General features: G+C 34.2%; 1 protein-coding gene across 2 annotated transcripts; it reads left to right on the top strand.

The window, feature by feature from the left end:
• The first annotated feature begins 6 nt into the window (after window positions 1-6).
• LOC123561530 (uncharacterized) lies at window positions 7-27,370 on the top strand. 2 transcript variants are annotated; one of them, XM_045353979.2, is made up of 16 exons: window positions 7-301; window positions 5,055-5,186; window positions 7,004-7,120; window positions 7,683-7,861; window positions 16,439-17,326; window positions 17,731-17,923; window positions 18,442-18,536; window positions 19,070-19,265; window positions 19,584-19,772; window positions 20,261-20,647; window positions 21,359-21,559; window positions 21,833-21,972; window positions 22,297-22,389; window positions 22,807-22,958; window positions 23,303-23,424; window positions 24,599-27,370. In XM_045353979.2, exons 1-16 carry the CDS (start codon window positions 184-186, stop codon window positions 24,697-24,699), a joined length of 3,303 nt encoding a protein of 1,100 aa, XP_045209914.2. In that variant the 5' UTR covers window positions 7-183; the 3' UTR covers window positions 24,700-27,370. The 2 variants fall into 2 exon arrangements, with proteins under 2 accessions (XP_045209914.2, XP_045209913.2); XM_045353978.2 differs by having other exon boundaries at window positions 8-301; window positions 24,386-27,370.
• Window positions 27,371-27,974: the final 604 nt, after the last annotated feature.

Genomic DNA, 27,974 nt, shown 5'->3' with positions numbered 1-27,974 from the left:
TCAAGGAAGGTAAAATGCGTTTACTTTAGGTGTAAAGGTAATAAACAATTTATGTTTTGAATGCGCCGCTTCGGTGACCAACGTTGTACTATTACGTACATATACACGAAACGTTTTATGAAAATAACTTGTGCAAATATAATATAATCCCCGTTTTCGTCCACATTATATAATGGAATAAAAATGCAAGTCGTACGCGTGTGGGGACGATTTATTTTATTTCTAGTTATAAATGTTTTTACTTTAAGTAAAGGAGAAATTAGAAAACAACAACTTCTAGCTGGAGATATAAACATTGCAGGTAAATGTACTTTTAATATTTATGCTCATTTGATATGCAGTGAATATTTATAGTATGACAGTGAACACAAGTGAAGTTTGAATTTGTAAACATCAACGGTAAACCGGTTTAAATACCGACTTTTGCAACACTTTAATAATGATCTCTTTATAATAGCATATTTATATAACTAGCACGTAAAGTATTTATTTCACTTCATTTACATTCATTTGTTGTATGGCCCTGGTTGCGATTGTTGCGACCATTCAGGGTGTAACATCTCGACTGTGCATTGCTCGAAACTCACAATATCACATTGTTTACGCTTTTTATTTAACAGGGTGATTTATTGGTTTCAAAAAAGAGGAGAGATATTTTGTGGTTAAACTCGACTTAACATTTTCGTTTTTGTTGTGTTGAGCGACCTGTGAAGTTTCCACTTTTTCTATTTTAATATTATGTCAACAACCTTTACATCCAACAATGCTGATTCCCCTAATAGTATGTTTGTTATAGCTTACTACGGGTTAGTCACTAAGACGGACATGCTCCAGATCCGTCCCAAACAACACCTGTTGCACAGTGTTTCGCGTTTCAAGAGATAGCACCAAACCAGTAGATTCCATTCCGTATTATATAAAATAGTTGTTAGAAGCAAGTTGAAGCTAGGACAAATTCAGAAAGATTTACTCTAAATGTTACCTCAAGTCAGTAGTTTATAAGGTACAGGTATTCTTTGAGGTTCATAGAAGCAACAGAAGAAGGTAATATGAGGACGCAACACAAGAAATTTATGTTGTTGAAATAATGAAAGATAACACTTTTTATAATCATTAATGTGGTTCTAATCAATCTGTTTTACAAGAAATAAAAATGTTGACGTAAAACTGTTATCTTTCCCACAGTAACTAAATATATAAGCTTTATGTACTATTATTTTCCATAATTTTCTGTTCACCAATTTGTCTCTTAGTTACTATAAAGAAGGTTGATGGTTTAAACTATTTAAAAGTCATGATCAATGTGAATGTATTTTTCTTTTATAATTTTCTTGGTTTTAAAGAAAACAAAGTGTATTGGTAAATTTTCTTTGCGTGTCATCACGAAGTTGATGGAAAATAAAGACTTTTAAGCTTTGAAAAAAAGTACATAACTACAAGTCAATGACCCGAATACTTTGTGTATTTTAGATATTGAAGTAGGCCAATGATATTGCTCTGTCTTTACCTGTCCTTTTTGAAATGAATATATAATAAAGTGAGTTTAGAGGGGAGTTTCATAATATGCTTATTGAACTGCTGCGGCAGAACACTTCTACCTCCGTTCCGTGATCTCGTTAACTTGATATCGCTTTAAATGTGTTCTAAGATGTAGATATTACGTTCTCATCATTACTCGTCGCTGTCATAATCATCTATCATTTTAAAATGTGTGCGGTTTTCTGAATCGCCTTACACACCGGATCCTCATGATTTGCGTTCATACATTCAAGCATGATCATGAACAATTTCGCAATGCTTTGTTTTCCAGTATTTAGATTACATATATTATGTAAGAAACCTGTTCGTCGAGCAACGTTCTGCGAAACGATCACACCCTAACATATCTTGACACTTCTCAACCATGTTTTTGTCGCTTCATTGAGATTCTCGCCCCCTCCCACCCCCCGCCCCCACACCCCCCACAACCACACACACTCCACCATATCTTGACATTTCCCTCTAAACCTTATAATATGTCTCACTTTAGTACACATTCGGCAAAAAAGAGAAAGGTAATCATGTAGAGCATTATCTCTGGTCTACTTCCATATTTAAACTGCACCCGGTGTTCGGGTCGATACAATGGATTTTACCACTTTGTAATAAAACTCAGGGAAACTCCATAGGATTTATACATATGTCTCTGTGGACAATATACCATCCAATGGCACCAAACCATACTCGAAAGAAAATATTATTGTACATGTAAAAGCCTACCCCTAGGTTTACTATAAGAACCATTGTCACCAACGGGAAAATATGCTAACCCATTTCAGTCTCGCATTTCTCACCTCAAACGCACAGTCCGGAAAGTATGTACTTTGAATATTGTAGAAATGACAATTTAATGTTGTCTAGACTGGAAATATTGACTAGGGAAGATAATGCAAATCGACGAAAACATAAAATATGCGGAGTGTCTCTGCGGTGAAAATTACTGTCGCACGATTGAAGATAAATTACCGAATATGCACAGTACGGTACCCATTTGCCAAAATGTGCTGTTTGAAATGGGATAGCATAATTTCCCGTACAACGATCGCGGATCTCATAGTATACCTAAGTGTAGGGTATAGCATGTACAATAGCATTTTCTTTCTTGGCTGGTGCCAGTGGCTACAGAATTTGCAACGTTTTAGTAATACTTTCTTAAGACATTTTCGTTTTCCTTTTTCAATTCATTTTAAAATATTTATTGTTTTCATAATTTTCAAATTACTTCTAAAGAATTTTCTATCTCGGACCTCCTCCGAGCAGTGCGTGCAGACATTTGTTTACATAATATTCCGTCGTATGCCAAGTTCTAACATGAGGTAAACTATATTGTCATATATGAGATTTTTTTCACGATTTACACCTAAAACGCAAATGCTTTTATTTTTTAACTTCATTATAAATTTTCAACTGTCTTTTTTGAAACTAAGAGATAAAATGGCAACAAGACAATTATAAAGAGTATTTTAATTGATGCAAAAGATCAGGCTGAAATCAATTTTTATTATTTTGTTTTGCGAAAGAAATTGATAAAAATCACACTATAAAATAGTTTCACGGTTATCTTGGAATCACACCCGTCTCTTATTGCTTCCTGATATTTTTATTATTGATGCCCCTTTAGCTAATTTTGTTGCCTCACCGAACCTCATCAAACCTCACTAGACATCATTGAACCTCGTGAATCTCATGTCAAGCTCAAAATAATACCTACACTTAATCTTCTACTCAAGTTGTTCGTGAACTATAAAAAAAAAAAACAAAAAAAAACAAAAAAAACAAACTAAACTAAATTACTAAAAAAAACTAAATTGCGAACATTAAAACTCCTCTCAAACTTGGTCTTGCACATCCGAAACATTATGAAGACCCAGCAAATGAAGATTCCTCGACCCAGTTGAGTACCCACTGAGAATGCACACGTGGTCTAAGCATTACTCCAAAAGTTATTCTCTTGATGCTCTAACTTCAGATATGTTCTTTAATACATTAATTAATGTGCTGTTAACTCAAATTAAATATATCTTATGCTTTTTATTTTATACAACCGTGTAGTCAATATTGATAGAACATTCTTATTCAACAAGTAAAATTCATAAAACGTGGAAGGTTGGCTCGCCAAAAACATTTTTTCTAAGATTACTGGCCTTTTTTATGTTTGCGGTGTTAACCGACATCGTTTCATATTGAGTTTTTTATAAATTGCATTTTCATACTGTACCTTGTTGACTGGTATAAAGGCCCTAACTAAGGTCGCTGACTTGAAAGCACTTCGCCTTCACCGAAAAGGATTCGAAACCTCGTCCAGAGTGGTGTATAATTCTTTCGTTTTAGGAAGCCATCTAGATAGCTTACAGACGGTCGTTGGTTGTACCAAAATGCCCGCCCATGCAGATGAGACACATGGAGTCTTTCGCCACAGTTTAAAACCAGAAAGTCACCATGTGACCTATCATTGTGTCGGTGTGGCAAAAACAAAGTCAAATTATTGACTGGTCTTACTTAAACTGCTCCATCTGTTTTCAAACTTATCCGTTACAGCAATTATGGTATCTGTCCGAAAGTGTCACGAACGGCGATTTGTTGCTCTATTTACATTATGAGCTCTTAAACGAATTCCACTTTTACCTTTTACCTTAAGATTGCCTAAACATTGTAATTACTCCTGGTCCTTTTGGGATGATGAAGTTCATCAATTCAATGTTTAATTAATTTTGTTCCGCTTGTCCTAGGGTGTGTGAGTGTTATTACACTTTTCATTACCTTCATGGACTCGATCAAACCGAGCCTGCTATTAAAACTTCTTTTTATTCGTTTAAAACTATTTTCACTGGTTCCCAGGTAATGTTTCTATAGAAATTATAGCTGACTCAAGTTGTTAGAATGGAACTATGCATTTTGCCATGAAAACGCTATATGAGCTCTGAAAGCTACAAATTATCTGTATTCTATTTTACCAGTGTCAAACTAGATGTTGAAGCCAAATTATCGTAATTCGGTACAGTGGTAATGTTATACTGCTGTATTGTTTTTTTTTGAAACGTATTTAAGACACGAACCTTCAAATATCAAACTTTTCATTAATGTTAAAAGAGCATGTCCTTCAGTTTTAGACTAACACTAAACTCTATAATGTATGACATTAAAGCGCTTTCTATCCGAGGCCACTACTTGAATCAAAATTACTTATTATATATATATGTATATATATATATATATATATATATATATATATATATATATATATATATATATATATATATAAGTTTCAGTCATTTATGGGACAATAACAATGGTAATACCAATCATTTTGAACAGCATTTTATTCAACGATTGCATGAGTGATTACAGATTGAGCACTTATTGTAAACTTTGTCTATTCGTTTGCCAAAAACATGTATATGTCGATTTGCAAATAAATGTATTTCGTTTCTTTCCTTTTCCTTGTACACTTGATATACTGAGCACCGAAGTGTGCGAAGCCACAATGGTATTTAATAAATTGCATGTTATTTCAGGTATTTTTGAAGTTCAGACTGTTGGAAGTAGTGGGGAATGTGGAGCCGTGAGTGTGTCCTCTGTGATGGCAATGGAAGCTGTCAGATGGTACCTGCAATCACTAAATGCAAATAGTAATGACCTTAAAATTGGTAAGCGTGCTAGCCACAAATCTTAAATTGCTTTGAATAACAAAACGCACAGCTATGGGACATAAGAATTAATTTCAGTCATAGCTCAGCTCGGCATTGGTTGCACCAGTCATCCCTTAAAAGAAACAGTATGCTTTCATTTGTTCATTTGATCGGTACACTGCTTACACATTCAGTTAGCAGAAAGTTTTGTTCCTTTGAATATAGTTATAGGGATATGTATGGCAGCGTCCTGGTACCAGCAGAGAGAACGTACAACCTAGTATCTCATACGTAGGACTTAGTATCTCATCGTGAAGATACAACTAAACATTAAAAATTACAAACTTCTGATATCATATTGTTATGGCATTAAATGACACTATGCGGAAACAATGAACATATAACAGACGAGATTACTTTCGACAGACGGTACTCATTTACTCAGTGATCATGTTTATGCATATGTATAACTTTAAAAAAAGATTTATTTGTGTATTCAATTGCTGTATGGAAAAAAATTAATAGTTGGTCAATAAACTATGCAGTGATTAATCGATAAGCCTAAAATCGTCTTGCATTGTACTTATCGTCACAAGTTTCATTTGAAAGGCAAGACAAACATAGCGGTTTCGGGAGGGACATAAAACCTTACCACAACACTGTACTTTTTCAAATATTTGCTTTTCAATAAAACAAGTCGAAACTGTAGTAAAATATATTACATCTTATATTTATGATACAATGAAATACTTCACACGGTTGTTTACACTTTGATGTTTTTTTAACAGACTGGTAACCATGTCTGTTTACCACTATATTAACTGGGGCATTTTAGTTGTTTGTAAGTTCCGTTTAGTTATTCGTCTTCTGTAAATTTTGGATTTCCAATATTGCTGTTTTTATTTTCGCAAAACTATTTTTATTTGAACGAATCAGACGACTTGTTCGAATGTCAAAGAGTTAGAAAAATGTGCGGTCAGTCCAGGGCTCGAACTCAAGACCCCTCGCTTACTAAGCAAGTGCCCTACAGACTGACATAACCGGTTGTCTGACATTTTACGACATAAGAATTGTTATTATCAAAAACCAAGGCTAAATATAGTTTTTTTAAGCTTGCAAAATGTTGTAAGTAAGCCTTTGGTTGGCTAGCGGAAGGGTCGTCAGAACGAGGCTATCAATAGCTCGTCTTCAGATCCTAAGCGTAGCGTAATAGGAGATGTACTTTAGTCAGATTGATGAGTTACTAAATGAAACAAAATTATATATAACATCAGGTCAGTTCGCACAAGGTATAATAATAAAATCTGTGACAAGATCCTTTGGAAGCAAAGAATACAACCAAGCCAAATAACAGAAGAGTTGGTTTGTCTGAGTCTGTTCATGACAGGCAATGCTATGTGCAACAGCTCTCGCACCCCTGGCGTCGGCTTAAGCAGAATTCAGTTATGATAAAGTTGAAATAAAAAAATAAAAATTCAATATCTAAAGCAGTAACATCGAATAGCAATCATTTGGAGTAACAGAACACAATCATTACCAACCCAGTCAACGTATAACAAAATGGCAATGAACATAATGTAGACAGGGTTATGCATCAATCAGTTGCTTTTAACCATTTTCCGATTTTTAAGGTACAGTAAAAGTCATTGATTACGTACTATATGGTGCATTATTTCCTATTAAAATGACTTATTACTAGTTTTACTATATATCAATCAAAAATTGTTAATGTGGAAACATGTAATTTTTGTAGATTCTGCAGCAGAAATTTAAATATGCATCACATTTAAGTTTCAGTGGAGAACCTGTAGGTTTCATCACTTTTATTTCGCCAGGTTTTTCAGTATACAAGACTTGTGGTAACCTAGGTTTAGCTGGCGATGCCGCTGTTGACATCATATCTACATATCGCAACTCTCATGCAGCAAACTCGACGGAAGACTTTACTGTTGGTAATCAACACTTCTTTTTTCTTTCAGTTTTTGACTTTATATCGACTGATATGCTCATTGCAAGGTATTTTCAAGGTTTACTTCATGATATTGTTAAAAGAGAACAAACGTTGCCTTTTTTTTCAAATGCACGGCATTCGCATGGGTATTCCTTAACCATTCAAATTTTGATAAAGATAAAATGTTGTCTGCATGTCCGCATGTCTTGCTCAAGGTAATTACATTAATGTGCCGTTTAGAAATATACTTGCTTTTACACATGAATGCTGGAACCTAGAGAAATGAAGTTTGCTAAGATTATTTACAGTGTCCTGTTGTCGGTTCTAAGCCACACATAATAACAAGAATCTTTTAATCATGCATTTGTAAAACAAGATAAAGTGTTAGAATGTATCTGGGTAGAAAATAGAAATATATCATTGCTCCAGAATGTATGCAAACTGATAAAAGCACGAGGAAACCGTTATTCTTATGTCAAATTAAATAAGGTTTTATACGATATGCTGGCATATGAAAAAAATGGAAATATAAAGCGAAGTGTATCAATCAATCAATATTTAAGGTGTAATTGGTCCGGAATATAGTTCGGAGACTGAGGTAGTATCGTCAGTTCTGGGGTCACAGACGTTAGAAGATCGTCTGCTGCAGATTGGATTTTCATCAACATCAACACAATTGAACGACAGAGAGAAATACCCTAACTATTACAGGGTAGCTGTGGAGGATAGAGTGCAAATAACGGTGAGATGTTATATTATCATTTGTAACAGAATAACATCAACTGACGTAAGTGACGTCATTCTGTGTATTTCAGACTGTAGAAGCATTTTATTCCCTTTTTACATGGTAAACATTGTAACCTCATGGCATTGTTCGGATAAAATTTGGTTAAGGCAATTCGAAGAGACATAAAGTAATGTAAAGCAGTTATATTATATTTATACGCCACTTGTGAAAATAACGTGCGCTCATTCGAGATATTTCGGACTCGTAATGACAAAGCAACTCCGAATACGATTTCGGCATTCTCCGGATTTTTACGGAAAGACATGTGAGCATTGACCTAATTTACATTCTGAGAATGCCAAATTGCATAACTAGAATATGTACTCGCATTGCCATCTCGGTTATTTTACCTCAAGCTGAAACAAGTTAAGAAGTCTTTCTTTACTATGGGTCAAAACACACTTGTAATTTGTCAGCATTATAAAACACAGGATCGATTAGTCAAATAATTTTTAATTTTTCAATATTCAAAAAGCTTACTTTCATAAGAATAGACAGCGTATTGCAATTTGAATACAAATACAACTTCGGTTCACGTGTCGTGTCATTTGCTTTGTTTTGGGTTAATAGAATAATTTCTTTAACGTTCCATGTTGTAAATTTATATATATGAATAAAATATTGTTTAAACCAATTTCTTTATGTAATTATATTCGGTAGTTACTTCCATTTCCCTAAATGTTATAATTATGGATTTTTTTTCATTCTGAAGTGTTCTCATGTTGTAAATTTGCGTTAAGATGCTCACTTGCATTTAAGACTTTTATGAAAACAGGAAATAATTCAAAATTTGAAACGCAAAACATTTTGATTCGGACTAAAGAAGATAACACTGACTGAAATATCAAATAACAAAAAATGTCCTATTGTAAATTTGCTACACGTCGACAGCAAACATGACCTTGTAAAGAATGAAAAGAGGCTATATATTACATTAAATTGCGCATAAGGACAGAAATTGTTTACAAAATGTGTAATAAAACGCTTTTTAAGGTTTCCTATCGCAAGATCGCTATGCTCAAATCACGAATGTATAACTTCGCTAATTTTGTAACTTGACATTTTGAACTATTTCTTACGGAAGCCTATTAGGGACATTTTGTCTTAGTTTTTATGCATAACCTCTTATGTATGACATATTATGTGTTACGTGTTATCAGTTACCTCTTACATGTTACGTATTACCTCTTAGGTGTTATATCTTGTTATCAAGTTAGATTTGCCTAGTTCTCAATAGTGAAACAATATTGGCGGACGTTAACGATTACTGTTTGTAGCACTTTACCCCTTTTGGTGATCACTAGAGCTAAAACTAGAAAAAAGCTTTAAACGACTTCTGCTCTGAACAGCATGATGGATCTTGATCAAACTTGGTCTGTACCACCATTATAAGGTCATTTCCAAATTTGTTTCAAAACGTACAATGGTCCCCTTGTAGGGTCCTCTAGAGCTAAACACAGAAATACCTTTAAACATTTTTTTCATGAAGTCTTTTGCTGAATTTTCATCAAACTTTGTCTGTAGTTTAAACACGGGGCATTTGATCCCTTTCTGAAGCGCTTAGAGACAGAAATAGAAATACCTTTAAATAACTTTTTCTGATGACCACTTGTTTACCATCATAGTAAACATATGTAGGCAAGACTACATAGATAGGACAAGGTCTTTAGCTCAGTCATGGCGTTTTCTTTTGGCATAAAAATTAGTTATGTTTCGCATACTATTCCATCTTTTGTCTAAAATGTTTGATATATAACTTCGAAACTTTGAACACTTGCTTACCATCATGGCCACACATTGCCATATAGTGCAAGATATATCCAGATCCACAAATACAGGTAGATTGTTTGTCTTATCTATTTTTTTCTTTTGTCAGAAAATCTTAATATTTCGAACCCATATTTCCATCAATTATTCGAATAGTCGAGTGCACTGTCAACAGACAGCTTTTGTTTCTTGTTGTTTTATGGGAGTCCTAAAATTGTTCTTGTCCGTACGTCTGTCCGAATATATGTCATGTATATCTCAAAAAAGTATTTAAACTAGAGTCATCAGACCTAGGATCGTTATTAGTACAGTAAAATGGTGTAAAAATACTTCAGAAAATGGGAAAAGCATGAAAATTGGTACATAACTACTTTAGGGCAAAATACTAAAAATGAGCATGAGACCCACTCCGAAAAATCCAATATGGCCGAAAAATCCAAGATGGCCGCCATATATGTATATATTTTCAAAAATACATAATATCATATATAAAATTTCTATTGACACTTACAGTTATCAGTATAATAAGCTAAAACTACCTGCCTGAATAAATCCAAACATATTATATTGACAAAAATACCGCTCTTCCAACAAAAATGAAAAAAGTTGTCTCCCTTGGATAAAATGTGCTATTAAGCAAAAGAAAAGTCATAATGCATTTATATGAATCAAAATTAAGTATATAATGGTAACTGGCATATCAAGAAAGTTTAAAAATGCAACAGTCTTGTGCAGAACTTTACAACAATTGTAAATTAATTAATTATAAATACATTCGAACTTCGGTAACTGGAACCCATCAGGACCGACTAAATTTATTCGAATTATCGGTAGTACTAGTATGAGTGATCGAAAAATATATTATAAAGGAATTTGTTTGGGACCTGACGATAGATTAATTGAAGAATGGTGTTCGAATTATCAGAGTTTGAGCAAACGAAGTTTTAGTCTGTAATGTGTATTAGTGAATAAATGACATGTGTTTCACTTTGTCATTAGTTTTCGTGACTCAGAATTTGTAAGTGTTGCTGTATTCATTTCAATTTACTTACACTAAGAGAACTAATGACAGTTAATAAAACTATATAATTCATTAATTATGTTAGTGTGACAGACGATGTGAACATCCCTGGCCTGTCAGATCATCATGATTTCTTTGGGAAAAAGTCATTGCCGGTTGATCAGCGTAATCAAATTTACATTTGCATGTCCCTGTAATATTCTGTTTTTGTCAAATTGTAGCACATTGTGCCATAATAATGGTTTTATAGTTTAATGTCATAAGCATATAATGTACAGTCACTAATGTCCTGATCACTCTCAGGCAAAGACCATGAAGATCATACTGCTTCCTGAAAATTTTGACTCGGTTGGGACGGGGATCAAACTCGAAAAATGTGCAGTTCTAAAGTTCATACTGCGCGCTTTTAACATCCTTGCCAGGTTCTCACGGCGTCTAACACGTTCACACTAATTTTCTTACCACGCGCTTCTTCACGTCCAGTGAGTTCTTACTACATTCTTAGTACGATCCGTCAGATTGCACCTTTCGCTTACCATGCTTTAACCATATGCTTATCACCTTTTCACTGCATTCGTCGGCTACTTATAAATACTACGCCATGCGCCTCTTTTTTTCATTCCTTCTGCAAGTTATATTGACATAATTGTGTCCGCATCTACACTCAACAACCATAGATTACAATAAATGACGACACCCCACCCCACCCCAACGCCCCAATGAAGAAAAAAGAGCAGTCTTATAGAGAGAGACTGCGGTGGAATAAGCAAAAGCAGTGTGAAGGATATACGGAGGTCCAAAAGTCAACTACAAGCTGCCAGTGCTGCTGAGTCCATGATTATGTGGCAATTCCTGATGATGTTCGATACCCATTGCTGATTGAAAACGAAGTGATTGGGAATTGGATCCAGTATTCATACTTAATTATCAGAATCTGAACCAATCATGGTGAGAAGCTGCTGCAAACGTGACATAGATGTGTTAAGAACCGAAAGAACGTATAAATAACCTTATGCGGTATACTTCAATGTGGCATGCACGTAGCATGGTCATAGCACACAAGCGTAGATAAGTTGTAGTAAGAACTCCATTGACGTAGCAAGAACGCAATGATAACCCAATGACAGCGCAGTGAGCACGCCATGCAGCCTTTCCCGTCCGCACCACGCTTGTACTATGTCCTACTAGGTTTTCGTTAATCATTACTACGTCCTTCCTGCTTCCTGATTAGACCGCGTTCTCACTACCTTTGTTTTGAACATGTCCAAAATTCGACCGCGTTCTCTACACTCATGTAGACCATAATTATTAATTATCATGTTCTTATCGGAGTCTACTGTATTTCTTCTACATTGTACAAGTTCTTACTGCTTCCTGCTAGTTTTTACGACGTAGTGGGAACGTGGCTGAGTGTAACGGGGGTATAAATTATGAGCAGAATCTATCATTTCTACAAGAAAAATGTGCTCTAATATCTATTTCTGGACATTTTACTGAAATTAAAATTAAATTAAATGTGAGTACTTGAGGATTTTTCTAATGAGCACAGGTACATTCGAAACACAATTTTAATACCAATTTAAATTACTAGTTTAAAGACGACAAATATTATCTATTTACCATTTGTACTTCCAGTTAAGCAGTTCAGTGTAAGAATAACACTGTCTTGTCAAACAAAACTAACCAGTACAGCTCGCGCTTACCGGTGAATCAAGCTTTTAAATGCATTTTCTACATCTTCCTACAAACAAACTGTTCGTATTATAGACTATTATATTTCTGGGGTATAAATGGAGGCTTTCGATACTCTTCTTTACAGCAAAACATGTCAAGTAGCTTGATCAACCATCTGTTCACATATAGATTAGGGCTATAATGTGCATTCCTGCATCGTCTGCACACCTCTTGAACATACTAAAAAAGGTTGCCCATTAGGTCGGGCACATATGGGTGTCGGGTGTTCTATCATTTTCCTAAAATTCCTAGTCAAGATAAATAAGGCTGACCAGAGAGATCTTTGATATACTGGAACTTTCCAATAGTTTTTATCTCAAGTACCCGAGTCTCGTACCAATAGCTCCTCAAGTGTATTTGCAACCTCGATAAAGTCTGTCGAGGAAGACGTAATTTGTCAAACGTGCTGAAATGCTCTGCACTGCCTTATGCAAGTTAACTAAAGTTGTCGACAATCTCGTGCTTGTGTGTACTGACAAGAGTAACTGACATGTACCTTATTTCAGATTTCAGCTCACTGTTCAGAGTAATATATTTCACAGAATAGTTACTAAGTGTTGTCCATGACAACAACTTTTATATTTTCAGCCTTACTCTTCTTTGTTACACAGTTAGCAATTTATTACGCAGACATTGTGACTGCAGATGCATAATAAGGAACATTGTTTCTTTTGATCCTACTAGCCCGTCGCTATAATCTATTCTTGCATTTCGAAGTCCCAAACTGAAAGGGGTAGTTGTCGTACTTGGTGTCAAAGAAACTACAATTTTATATAGCAACTAAGTTAATTGACCTTCACATTCTCCATATTACTTACCATCTATAAACAAGGTTTCATAAAGAAGTCTTTAGAATTTGCAATTTTGAAGTTATTGAAGAATCCGCCATTTGCAAATGATGGACCGACATACAGACAGACAAAATGATGTACAAGAGGAGAAAATAAGATAACAAGCATGTTCTCAATTTGTCCCTTTATGTAAAATTTCTCAAGAAACAATCTCTCCTTGTTTTGAAGAAATGCCGGATGACTTTTTGTGTCATATTCGTGCACTATTTGTTGCCATAGCAACAACATTTGTTGCCATAGGAACAAAATTAAATGACACTGGCATTCTCTGCATTGCCATCTATCCATGTACCACGTATCATGAAAAATTCTGCTGTAGTTTCAAAGTTATTGCAGTATCCCACTCTGCACGGCTGACGTATTGACATGCATACAGGGGCAACCCTTAAGCCCCATCTGGCTAAATACTGGTAAGGGAATAATAACAATGTTTCAATATGCTGCTGTGGAGGGAATTCAAGTGAAATAATATAAATTACATATATTAAAACAAAATATTTTTAAAGATATGAAAACTACACAATGATAATATTAAACTAAGTTTTAAAGGTTAGATTTTGCCGTTACATGGAAACAGAAAGAAACTAACATCATTTGAATCGATATTTTGCATTTGATGCAAATTTAGGATTTATTTATTATTACATTTATATTTAGTGCATTTTGGGGGTGAATGTAAATATAATGACCTTTCATTAGAGTCTTCTAAGGTAAATATTGAGTTTTGGCGGCCATTTTCCAAAATGGCCGCCATATCGGCCATCTTGACAGATATCAAATGGGTCTCATGAAAAAATGTTTTTAATGCTTTAATAAATAGCTGTGCAGATTTTGGTGCTTTTCCCATTTTCTGAAGTATTTTGGCATTTTCTGTTACGAATTGATCGCATTATATTAAACATGTTACGTTGTACATCTAGTATTGTGGTTTGAGTTTACAAAAACAGACCATGACTTAGTTAAAATATACTTATTGTAAAAGGAAGCCGGGTTTGGCTGTTCCTAAAAATAGAGGATTGCTTAAACTGGTGCAAAAGGACATATACAGCATTATGTATTTCATTACTGCCCATAAACAGACTCGATAAAACCCATTTGTTATTTCCTAGTAATTTATTTCAGTTTGCTGTCTTGAAGCATTATACATTTCATTACTGCCCATAAACAGACTAAATAAAACCCATTTCTTATTTTCTTTTTTTTTCTGTTTTTTTTTTCTGTTTTTTTTTTCAAAGTAAGTCCTTAGACATAAGATGAAATGCCTAATTCCTAATACCTTTGACATAAGATGAGATACCTAATGCCTAATACCTTAGACATAAGATGTAAGATGAAATACCTAATGCAAAATTATGTACAATTTATATATGCAAGAGCTGATAAATTAGACTTAACTAGGAATTCGTAGTTCGCGCCGCACTAAGGACTGAAGCATTCTTCCAGCGTATTTATAACTTCACCAGTATTAAAAGCTATTTAACACCTTACACCAACATTTAAAAACAAAACATATATCACTTCGGCAGTTTAGTGTCCCTTTTTCAACTAAGAATTTCGATGAAAATATTCTAAACCCAAGATAAAGTTACACAGTTTCCTGAGGCAAAGGAATTGATTCAAATGTCATAGAAGTGTCCCCTAACCAAATCTGTATCATATCCAATATTACATCTATTTCAACAGATACAAGGAAAAATAATATAATGAAATGAAAAATCTTTTCATTTTGTTAATAAGTGATTAAATCAAACTTTTCTTCAATCAGTGTTAATAGCTCTTTATATAGCATATTGTACATGTATGGAAATTTGAACACTATAGGTTTGAGCAGCCTTACTGGATATTCTGAGTCTTGACTATATATCTTCCTATGGGAACCCACACATTTCACAGCATATATTGAAATCTTCTTAGCTAACTTTCTTGCCAAAATCATACAAATCAAATACTTTGGTAACAAAGTACATAAGATCAAGCTTTCCATGCGGAATGTAGATTCCAATTAACAGCTTTTCGATCGTTTCGATGAGTTTTGTGAAAGAAAACTTTATACATTCCATATATAAAGGATTCAGTTCATATTTCCCGCTTCACCTCTATCTTGCGCGTATAATCTAAGAGGTAATAAATAATACGTAACGCATAATACATCACACATAACAGGTAATGCATAAAAACTAAGACAAAATGTCCCTAATAGGCTTCCGTAATTTCTACACTTCTTGAGACAGCACAATTTCTTGAATGTCAAATGTTCTTCCTGTGTATTGCGGAATTACGAAGATTTATCAGTCAGTTATGATTTTCCTTCCTTCTAAACATTTGTCCGTAGACTTTAAACTTTCATTTTGTGACTTAAAAAAACAGATAACATTTAACATAATCTATTATATTTGATCTGAATTCATGCACGCAGTAGCTCATTACCTAAGTTTTGAAGGCAAATACAAACCTTGTTTTGTTGGATTTAAAGTTACACCAACACAATTATAGGTCTTGTGACTACTTTCAAGCATTTCAATGATGAAGGAACACCCCAGGAGATCATCCGGGCATTATTGCATTACGGACGGGCACCATTGTAGAGTCATTTACCAAACAAATGCTAATTGGGAAGGTTAATCAAATGAATCAAAATATAAACTGATATAGAAAAAAAGTTTGCAAATAGCATTATTTTCTTTACTGTGCATATATTAGAAAGAAGACTGCATTAAATAGAAAGTTTTTAAGTTACATAAGAACTTTTTCATTCAATATCAATAAAATGCATTCAAAATGTAATAGCACATTGTTGAATTTACCCGAATCTGTTTCTATACATGATTAACCTTTAGCCTGCTGGCGAATTTGCGACCAGTGAAGACCAAGATCCATGCAGGCTGATAATGGTCTGGACCGTTCGCTATTCAGTCAGTAAATTTTCAGCGAACACCCCTTTGAATACTAAGTGGTACTGTCTAAATTGAATGATGGTCCAGAAATTACTCTATAAACAACCACCTTGACATTTAAATTACAAGAATAAAATGGTGTACGGGATATAACCAACCATAAATAATTCAGAAGAAGGGGGACTTTAGATTAAATGGTGATGAAAAAACTATACAGTTAAACTTTCTAGTAAATTCTGAATAATTTTTACGCTCTGTTTTTCAGGCAATGCTGCAACTGATGTTAGATCTGAAATGGAACCGCATTGCAGTCATTTACGTAAATGATACATACGGACGTGTTGGAGCCAATATGCTGCAACATTACGCCGATGGATATCATATATGTATATCTAAAATAAATGCTATAGGAATAGACAGTAGCAGGCAAGTCGAAGCTACCAAAATCAGAGAAATCCTTACAAGTTTTGTTATAGAGGCACCTAGTATTGAAGGTGTTGTCTATTTTGGAAACGAGGCAATTGCAAACCAGGTCATGCAGATATTCGACAGTCTTAGAATGACAGATGTGCCTATATTCATTTTATCTGAGTCAAACTTAGAAAGTAGTGTGTTTGAATCGTCTTCAGGGAGCTTATTACTGAAAACAAAAGGCACACTTGTTCTTTCCATGCATTATTTAGAGGTTTCAGAGTTTAAACAGTACTGGGAGTCCTTGATGTCAAATAAAACTGCTCTTGAAACTGCAGCCGAAGCCAATCCGTACCTTAAGGATGTATTCCAGTATTACGCAGGCTGTAATGTCGTCACACCGAGTTGTGCGGCACTAAGCAACGCGGAAATACGTGAAAAATCATTGCAATCTGTGTATGTTCGGTATGCAATCTTTGCAGCGCATACACTAATTGAAGCTATAAGAAAATTCAATGGCACGAAATGCAATGGTAAATGCAACAGCAGAGAGAAATTCCAATCATATTTCCAACCAAATTACCTGATTGATGCAATGGACGGATTGTCAGTGACGTATGGCGGTATTCATGCATCTTTTACTAAAGACACACCGAACATTCAACTTGCAGAGGGTGAAACAGAGTACGAAGTGTACAATTTTCGGAAGGAAGAGAACAGCGATAAATTTACGTTTGTAAATGTACGAAATCGTTAGACATTCGTTAGTACATATAATAATTGGTAGAGACCCGTATTGACAATCGGCAGTTTCCGTGGATCATATATTTCCTGCACTCTTTTGCCGTTCATTTAGCTCAATGTGCCAAAATAATGTTGTACAAATGCCGTTATTGCATACGAAGATTACGTAATTGAACGGGAAATGCAGATTGTCTACAGGTCCATTACCATACTGTAAATCCACTTTAAATATTCGTACATTGAGATTCTTTATCACACGTAGATTTTCACATGCAATACAGTTGTATCAGTAGGTGGTTACAAATAGTTTTCTATTTTGTCTTATCAAATTATAATGACTATTTGAACTTTCAAAATGTGATCAATTGAAAACTAAAACTATATATTCCATGCTTGATTCAGGTAGGATCTCTCTCTGATGGAATGCTGACTCTAGACAAAGGAAAAATTAAAGACTACAATTCTGATGGTTCGGAAAGAAGCTATCCAGACATAAGAAGAGGGCAATGTCCTGTTGATGAAAAATGTTCTGAATGTATAAGCAGTGATATATCAGAAATTAGTTATCATATCCCGGGTGATTTTTACGTAATAGGTAAGATCAACTCGTTTAAGTTGACGGAAAATTGTATACACTTCTACATAGTTTTATCATGATTGATTTGAAGGAAATGAAACACTTACATTAAATGCAGTAAACGAAGTATTAAAAGATCTAGGTTGTAAAAGAATAATTATTTATGATAACGCGTTAAATACAAAAAGGCTGCATTATTTATTAATCTAGTTCACTGCAATAATTAACATTTACAAAGACCCAATAAAGCGTGCAAACGCAAGTTGAAAGTCTTGAAAGCCATCATATAAAATTATATAGATAAATCTACTTGATATAATGATTTATCAACATGATCTAATAGTAAATCTACATACATCATAAAGAATGTATACCAATTAAAGAAAATCTACATAAAATATAGAAGTAAGCACCTAACATAAAGGAAAACATACATATCATATACTAAAAATGAAGCATTGAAGACAGCTCCGGCTTTCCATAAGAAAGTATGTTTTTTTTAGCTCTCTCTTTATACTAATCTTTATTTATAACAGGTATTGTTTCTATCAACAATAAAGCTATACCAGGGCCTCTTGGATGTGGTACGGTTAGAACTAGGCATGGATACCAAATGTATCTCTCTTTGGAAGTAAGATTCTTTAAACGTTTGTGACATACCTAATTTCTTTACGGATTTTGTATATGTACTTGGAGCGTATTTTTTGCGTCGAATGTACACATACCACAGTAGGGTCAATAATCATTTTAATATTTTGAATCAAAAGGAAGAATCGTACTCTAGAAAAGAACAGAAATTGGAAGCATGTCTGTTTAGTTTAACTACACTTTTAAGAAGAGTGGCTCTTGCTGTCTTTCTAAGGATACATTGATGTATTAAGTAACCATCAAAATATTTCTGTTTATCTTCTAAATAGACTTGTTGGAACAAACTGTTGTAAATCAGATATTCAATACTATGTTTTACGTTTGTATAACTGAAAAAGGCTGCATATTTTTTTACAGGAAATTTGTTTGATAGATGAACGTTTTTATTGTTGATATAGATCATTCATTTGACCGAAAATGTTTCGATTACAAAATAGTTTACCACTTTAAAGCCATAAAGTGATATTATTTCTTCCAAGCTCGCTTCTTTACGCTTACAGTAGTTTTGTTTTCCAGTTTAGTTTAAAAGAATTCCAGACACGGAGTTGGTATTCGCAGTATAAAGCTATGTTTGCTGGAAAGTCTATTGGACTGATAGTGATCAACAGCTGTAATAATGCGCTTGAAGTAGTCCCTAAAATCCTGGAACTTCATGCAAAAGGACTTAAGTTACCCGACGGATCATTCCTGGATCTGACTAACCGAATACTTGGTGCGTATTTTCATTCATCTCATATCGGATGTTTCGGTGAAGACTGAAAAATACTTTACTACACCAAGGCAGAACGAGGCACTAGCCGCCGTCCGTAAATATGGATAATGGGTTAAAGTAGATATTCAACTTTTATTCAATTTGAAAAATTATGCACGAAAAATAGCCTGTTTTAGCCTGTCTTCATGTGTAAATTTACCCGTTTGTGTTGTGAATTGATTTGTTAAAATGTCTTCTAACAATTGTTCATAGTGAACACAATTCCGCTTTACGTGGGTTTCTTTTTAGATGTGCTCTACTGTTATGCTTTCATTACAGGTTATGTCGGCGGTCAGGCTACCGATGTAAGCGAGCCTGCAGCAGCTCAGCTAACTAAATTAAGTTTTGTCCAGATAAGTTACACCTCTACGAATCCAATTCTCAGCGACAAACATCTTTATCCGTATTTTCTGCGAATCATTTCACCCGACAATGTACAAGCGGCAGCAATGATAGATGTTGTTAAAGGTACAGTTTAAAATGTCTGTCATACATACATATAGATATACGAATCGTTTTGAATAAGTATATGTTCTATTTATGGACACAGAACAGTAAGAATTTTAGCAAGAGTGTTATGCCTCTGGGTTTATCAAAATACCAAGTGTAATTTAGTATATATGCCATTTGAATTTTATATCTAACATCTTTGAAATACTCTACATAAAGAGAGAGAATAAATGTTATCAAAAGCCATTTGCTTTTAATCGTACATATAAAGTTCCTCCCGCGGTGAAGTCGTTATAAGCCGGACAGCTGAATAGTCTAAAGAGTAACTACGAAAAAAACATAAGCATGCGATTAAAACGTATGTCTTGATGCATTACTATGATCTTTGTTCACAATGATAAAACTTTGGTACATTGGTTTTCCTCAGTATGAAATACTAGTAGTATACTACCAATGACTTTTTAGAATGTTTCATTGACTTTGATCCTTTTCTGCATGTTTTCCAGAACTTGGTGGTGAATATATCCAGCTTGTATACAGCGAGGGCGCATACGGAGAAGGTGGTCGCGACTCGGTTCGTGCTGTAGCAGTCGCTAATAAAATATGCATTATACAAGAAATCATGGTCAGGGAGAGTGACACGTATTTTGCTTATTATGAGATAATGAGAAGAAAGCCTCACGCGAAAATCGTGATTATATTTTTACGTTCTCACGTTGTTGCACCATTCATACATGACATTGATAAAAACATGAACAGGGGCGAATTTCAGTTTATTGGTTCAGAGGCATGGGGAAAGAACATGGCTGTATTGCAGTATGACATAACTAAAGGGTCAATAATAACAGCAGTTGAAATGGACAAAAACAGAGATCTAGAAGACTATATCAAAAGTAAGCAACATCAACATTTTATCCTACATATTTTATGTCTGATCCTGTTACTTACTTGAAAGTTATTTCCACGGAATTGTTTAGTTTAAAATTTAAGCACTGTCCTTGTACAAGTTCATGCGGTTATCACGTTTTAACAATATTTTCATTTTCAACCCTATTATCGAGTTGTGTGTGTAAATGAAAGTCTAGAGATGCTCACGGCGCGAACCTTCTATACAAGTACATTTCCTTAGATTTATGTTGCATATAGAAAAGCTTATTCAATAAATCCTGACGTCATTAATTTCATTTTGTCTTGAGTTTAACGCCATTTTACAACAGTATTTCAGTTAAGTAACGGTGGGAAAGTAACATAACCAGTGTACCTGGATTCTGTGTTCTCCGCAAGTAACTGCCAACTTCACCACATGAATCGGAGGTGGAGGATGAATGATTTTAGACACAATGTCTTTTATCAAATCGTCACAGAGAACATAAGTTCCGCCCAGGGATTGAACTTACGACCCCGCGATCCGTAGATCTGCGCTCTCTCTCTAAGCGGACGGGCCATTAATTCTATACGTTTTATGATACGTCTTATCATGGGAACAGATGCACTCTAGAGTTCGACTTGAATTTTTCAAATGAGTTTACAATATCGACAATATTGATGAAAATACGGAGAGAAAAACGACTGGAAATTAAGTTATAATGCTGATTTTTTTCCAGAAGTAAAACCGACCTATAACGTATCCGATCCTTGGCTAGAAAACTACATTCAAAACAGACAAGACTGTTATTGCAGTTGGACTTATGATAAAACATTTACAAAGGAGTGTACAGATGACATTCTGCCGATGAACGATCCTAATTTCGAATCTGATCCCTGGTGTATATTTGTTTCTAATACCATGTTCGCTTTCTTGAAAGGTAAATTACACACACATGTACTTGCACATTTGATTGATGACCTTAGGTGTTACGCTGTTTCTCATTAACAGATTCAATCGCACCCAATTTTGGATTTAATCTCAAATATAGCTTTTGATTATCGTGGACAGAATATTAACGAATTGAAGTGGCATAGTTAACAATGTGGCGCATGTATGTACTTACGAGTATTCATGTCTTGCATTCATTTTTGTTGGGTATAAACTTTAAATAACCGAACAGCATGTAACTACGTACTGTTTTATTTTCCAGGCGCTGCTATGTTTTTCAGTAGCAAGTGTGGCTCATCAACAAGCCCGACTCTGTGCACTGATTTTGTAGACAATCCCAAAGAATTTTTCAATGTGTTGAGACTTGTCGAAATGGATATATACGGGACGGGAGACATTTTGGTAAAGCCTTTCGATACATCAATAAACTCCGACCCAATGGATCTTTTTTTTTTTTTATAAACTTTTGCACTTTTTATTATAAAGAATTTTTTTATACAGACATGTTTGATTTGTTGTTTTGTTATTAATGCCTTATAATTAATTACTCTGAAAATGAATATTTAATTTGTTTCAAACAAAATTACTGATTGAAATTACAAAGACACCGAGAGCTATTATTTACGACTGGTTTTGTTTTTGATATGTCAAGACTCGTAAAAACACCATGAGCATTTTCAGCGCTTGCATCCCATACTGATGTTTTTACTATTGTTTTATTACAAGATCTTCGATGATAAAGGGGATGGACTGATGGGGTATAAAGTCTACAACATACAAGAAGGACAAACAGATAAGACCAAGAGAGTATATACGCCGGTTAGTTATCTAATTTCTCTATGGCCGTGGTAAAATGAAGTTTCCTAAGACGTGTATTTCATTTGTCTGGTTTTGATGAACAAAGGGGTACTTCGGCTTCTTTTCAATAAATAATGCATTACTGGTATATAGATGATGCATTGTATTTGTGCAGTAAGATAAAGAAAATGAATGTCTGAAGGTATTTCAACGATTACTGAACTGATTCGTTTATCAATAATATTGCGAAAATACAAAAAATGATTTTAAATTTGTTTTGTCTTAAAAACAGTAATACATTTCAAGCCCGCTGTGTGATGCCCCTTGATCATTTTAGTATATTGGTATGGCGATGTATTGTCCATGAATACAATAAAGTGTTTTATTAATACTATACTCATTATATTATATGAAATTTGTATGAACATAATTATGTAGGTTGGAAGTTATAGTCCAAATAGTGGTCTTCAGCTGGATAAACAAAATATAAGATATCCAAAGGACGATCCTATAACTTCTACGTGTCCAAGTGAAGGAGCATGCTCGTCTTGTCTGGGCAGTGACACAGACAATACAACTATAATCATACGGTAACTTTTGCCTTTTATTTTCTATTTTGAACAAAATATACCACATATAATTTTGGCTCGGTTGAGCAATGATTATCCATTACGAGATGTTTTTTTAAAGTTGGGTGTCACACGTTCGTCTTAGATTGTTTAGGTACACTCCGTGTAGTTCGCACAGTCCACATAGGTTGAACTACTTTGTAACTGGTCTTCTATTACGTGTCATTGCGTCGTTTTCACAATGAATACTTTGCTGTAGTTTATTATCTACCCTAAAACGCATAAATATTGACTTGTTGATAATCTTGTAAACAGTCCAAGAAATGTGGAAAATCTACTATTTGTTCACATAATTTTCTTGTTAGGGATGCAGAAAAAAGTGCTGCAGTTCCTGTGTTGGGAGCGCTGGTAGGTGTGCTGGCTCTTGTCATCATAATACTAGTTGTTCTTCTGGTTCTGTTTTGGATGAGGAAACGAAAGAAACCAGGTACCACCTTTGACTTATATTATAATCTTTCCTAACATTTTATCATGCTTATCTTTTGCCTGTAAATGGTTCAGTTTCCAGTTACATTTACGTTACACATACTAATACGGAATTGTCTGGCGCATTTATTTATACAAATACACAAGAGTTTACACTTTATTCTTGAAACCTCGGGACATGACATCCAATCTGTCTTTCGACATTGCTGAAATAGTCTGAGTGAGACTAAGAGCTGGTCGTCCATTCGTCAAGATTTGTTATTCCATTGTCATTCATAAGTTTCTAAATTCCTTACTTTATCATATACGAATATTTACTATTTATTCACCTTGATGCACTTTCCAGAAACCATGAATTTATTGTTCTTATGAATTGTAAGAATGTAAGTAATTTGTTGAAAAATATTGCATATCTGTAAGCATTTACTAATTGATATAGTCTCCACGAAAGAAACAATTGGTCATGTTTGTTTACATACTACAGCTGACTTTCCAAATTGACATTTGTTCTAATTTCAACTTAAGCAGCCAGAATGTGTCATATTTTGCTGGATGCTAAATAAGAGTTGTCCTTGACATTTTACTTGGTACTCAATATATTGTATCTAATTTGACACCGTAAATATTTTCAGAGGAAATAATTCGAAAAGCTAGGAACTTTGAAGTGTGTGCCACAAATTTATCACAAGTGGCTGGCTGTTGAAAACATTTTTTTTACTAAAAGGACTTTAAAACCCAATGTTCATTTTTATCTGATATTGTTAAAAGTTTGCATGTGCATGTACAGATGCACAAAGAATAAACTCTAGCTAATTGGATTTAGTATTAGCTGTATGTTATGATAATAACATTACGTTATAATAATAACATAAGTTGGATCAGCTGGTTGCTTTTATGTTATAAGCTGTCAAAAGTAATATTTCTTATATAGTTGTACTCTATGGCCAACTTTACCTTTGTAGAAGATCCATATCTTACACCTACCGAATGCATGGAGGAAAGGCCAGCTGTTGAAGGCGGACAGGTAGAAAGTGATAGTTCTTACGTTACCGCAACTCCGCCAAGAGAATGTCGCAAAGAAGTCGTCGTTTAAATATGTTTATTGCAATTCTTATAAAGTAAAACGGCTTTTTTTTCGTTGTTAAACCAATTTTACTGCTGAATTTACATTGTAGCTGATACGTACCTAACGCCAACATTCTCTGCAAGAGATGAACAGAGGGTTATCGAAGAATACCGGAATGAACAAAATGGGTATATAGATCCCAAAATATGACTCAGTGCCGAAATCATCTGAGCCAGCAAATTTTATTATTTTGCTTCTTCTTGAACACTTCGTGAAATCCAAGTTTATATCATTATCTATATGTTAAGAACATTTTTTCCAGTGTTATTGTTTATCATGGTTGGTGAACTTAACCAGTTATATAAAGTGAGTGGTGTGGGAATCCCGCCTTTAAGACGAATTCTCCATGTCATTATACTTGATTAATGTGAAACGTTCTGACGTCAGTTCAGTTGAATACTGAGAGAAAGAAACTATCTGTTGTCAGTTTTATTGACACACTAATAATTAAGCATAATAGTTCTGTAATGATTTGCTCACGGTAAGATGACATGTAAAACTGTTTGCTATACCGGCTTTCAACATACTTCATAGACATATTCACTTAATAACAGAGTAAGTACCGGCTTTCAACATACTTCATAGACATATACACTTAATAACAGAGTTTTACCGGCTTTCAACATACTTCATAGATATATTCACTTAATAATAGAGTTTGTACAGAGTAAGTACCGGCTTTCAACATACTTCATAGATATATTCACTTAATAACGGAGTATGTACCGGCTTTCAGCATACTTCATAGACATGTTCACTTAATAACGGAGTAAGTACCGGCTTTCAACATACTTCATAGACATGTTCACTTAATAACGGAGTAAGTACCGGCTTTCAACATACTTCATAGACATAACCTGTACGAAAGTTTACAGCTGTAAAATACCTGTATTTGTGTTAAAAATTACAGTCATGATTATTTCAATTTTATACCTGTAGATTTTATATAACGACGTTTATTTTACAGCTGTATATTTCAATTTACAGCTGTAAAACGACTGTAAAACAGGTCGAATTATGCAAATGAGATACAGCTGTAAAAAACTTGTAGCTGTAAAAATGAAAAAGTTACAGCTGTAAATATGCCTAAAAGTTACAGCTGTAGAAATATAACAGGCGTTGAAAAGAGGGAATTTTATTTTAAGGGAGGAAAGCAGAAGTACAAAATGTTTTAGGATGAATTGTAATTCTCTAGAATGGGTAGCAATTACTACACAGATGGCAAAATAAATGATCTAGTAAGTAAAAAACAATATCAAATATGTTTCTAGTATAGCAATTACAAAATTAAAGAGTATGATACAAAGTAGAAACTATGCATCATATCTTGTTTATAAAACTTTCTATGTCATGAAAACATATGACAATCTTGTAATTATTTCCTTTAAACTTATCACTTTCAACTGTATTAGATAATTAAACTTTTGAACTTACTCCATAATGGCTAAAATTTTAGACGATATGGTGTCTCTGTGAATTTCAGTTATATCCCGTCAAAATGCATTAAAGATGGCTGACAGTGCTCATGTTTCCCTCCAAAAAAAGTTACAGCTGTAATTTGGAGACCTTACCATTTTACAGCTTAACTTTCAACTAAACTTTTTACAGCTGTATTTTTGAGACCTACAGTTGTTTTACACCTCCTGTCAATTTCAACTGTATTTCTGGTAATTCTCCACTTACAGGTCTTTTACAGCTGTAATTTTGAAATACAGGTCTTTTACAGACGTTTTAGAGCTGTAAAACAGGTCCCATTTTCGTACAAAGTAAGTGCCGGCTTTAAACATATACTTCATATACATATTCATTCAATAGCAGAGTAAGTACCAGCTTTCAACATTTTTGTTTGATTATACATTTAAAACTTCGAAATAATTCAGTTCAAGAGAATTTAGATAATGGAAGTTTGATATTTGTTTGTTTTTTTTTCTTCATGTTTTAAAATTACTGTGAAAATCTAGTGTTATTCAGTCCATCTAGATTTAATAGGTGATAAAATCTGTTTTAGTTTTTTTAATATATAGCACTGTTTCATGCCAGTATTAGCCTGTTTAATTTTATAAATTATTTCTGTAATGTTGACACAACAAATAGTACACTAGAATTACATATTTTAAGTGTAGATATGTGTAGTTAGGTTACCATTTTCCAGGTTGAATAGTTTTTGGAAAGTGTTAAATAATTGCATTATGCGCTGTTACAGGACATACGCCGTTATATCAATACAGTGGGTTGCTCACTACTTCAAATAGTGATAAAATCTGTTTTAGTTTTTTTAATATATAGCACTGTTTCATGCCAGTATTAGCCTGTTTAATTTTATAAATTATTTCTGTAATGTTGACACAACAAATAGTACACTAGAATTACATATTTTAAGTGTAGATATGTGTAGTTAGGTTACCATTTTCCAGGTTGAATAGTTTTTGGAAAGTGTTAAATAATTGCATTATGCGCTGTTACAGGACATACGCCGTTATATCAATACAGTGGGTTGCTCACTACTTCAAATAGGCACATCATACTATCATACACTTCAAATATTCGCAGATGTTCACATATTCACTGAGGTACACAACTGCTCATTCAAACACATGATCACATACATACTTCATACATGGTTACATGTACAAGTATCATTTCTCTTCTGCTCATACATATATACATACTCATTGTCTCAAACAAAATATCTCTTTAAATAGTTATTATTGTGATTACAAGTTAAGTCTTGTTTTATCTTTTTTACCTGTACTCGATATAATGTTTTTTATATAATGTAGGATGTTATAGTCTCCTATAATAATAAGAATGGCCATATCCATATTGTATGTTATTTTATATGTTTAATATAATTATGTATGAGTGCACATGAAAAAGACTCAAATGAAACAAAAATAAATGCGTTGTTTTAGCAATCCCTTCATTCTGTAAATATATGCACCTTGTCATCAGGTGTTTGTACTCCTGATTAGTGTAGACACTGTCCATGACAGGATGTTGCTGGGTGTACAGCTGAGAACAAACACTGTCCGTGACAGGAGGTTGCTGGGTGCACTGCTGAGTACAAGCACTGTCCATGACAGGAGGTTGTTGGGTGCACTACTGAGTATAAGCCCTGTCCATGACAGGAGGTTGCTGGGTGCACTGCTGAGTATAAGCCCTGTCCATGACAGGAGGCTGCTGTGTGCACTGCTGAATTGTGTGTAAACATTGTCCGTGACAGGATGATGCTGGGTGCACCGTAAGCACTGTCTGTTACGTTAGGGTGTGAAATGGGAACATGTACATATTGAAATCCTGTGCTTAGAACGGGATTTGTCAAACCGGATGTGGTCGTTAAGTACTGGGATTCATTACAATGTCCACGAATTCGAGAATCAGCGAGTAGGGCTACTGTTATGGATGCAGAATTGATCGTCGAAACG

Source organism: Mercenaria mercenaria, chromosome 10 (genome assembly GCF_021730395.1).
Source record: "Mercenaria mercenaria strain notata chromosome 10, MADL_Memer_1, whole genome shotgun sequence".
NCBI lineage: Eukaryota > Metazoa > Mollusca > Bivalvia > Venerida > Veneridae > Mercenaria > Mercenaria mercenaria.
The sequence above is the reverse complement of the archived record's forward strand: the minus strand, read 5'-3'. Positions and strand labels throughout refer to the sequence as shown.

Excerpts from the sequence above, each read along its gene's own strand:
- LOC123561530 (XM_045353978.2), top strand. The coding sequence starts at position 184 with ATGCAAGTCGTACGCGTGTGGGGACGATTTATTTTATTTCTAGTTATA. Across the intron at positions 7,121-7,682 it reads GACGGAAGACTTTACTGTTG|GTGTAATTGGTCCGGAATAT; the intron begins GTAATCAACACT and ends TCAATATTTAAG. Across the intron at positions 21,560-21,832 it reads CATGTTCGCTTTCTTGAAAG|GCGCTGCTATGTTTTTCAGT; the intron begins GTAAATTACACA and ends TTTATTTTCCAG.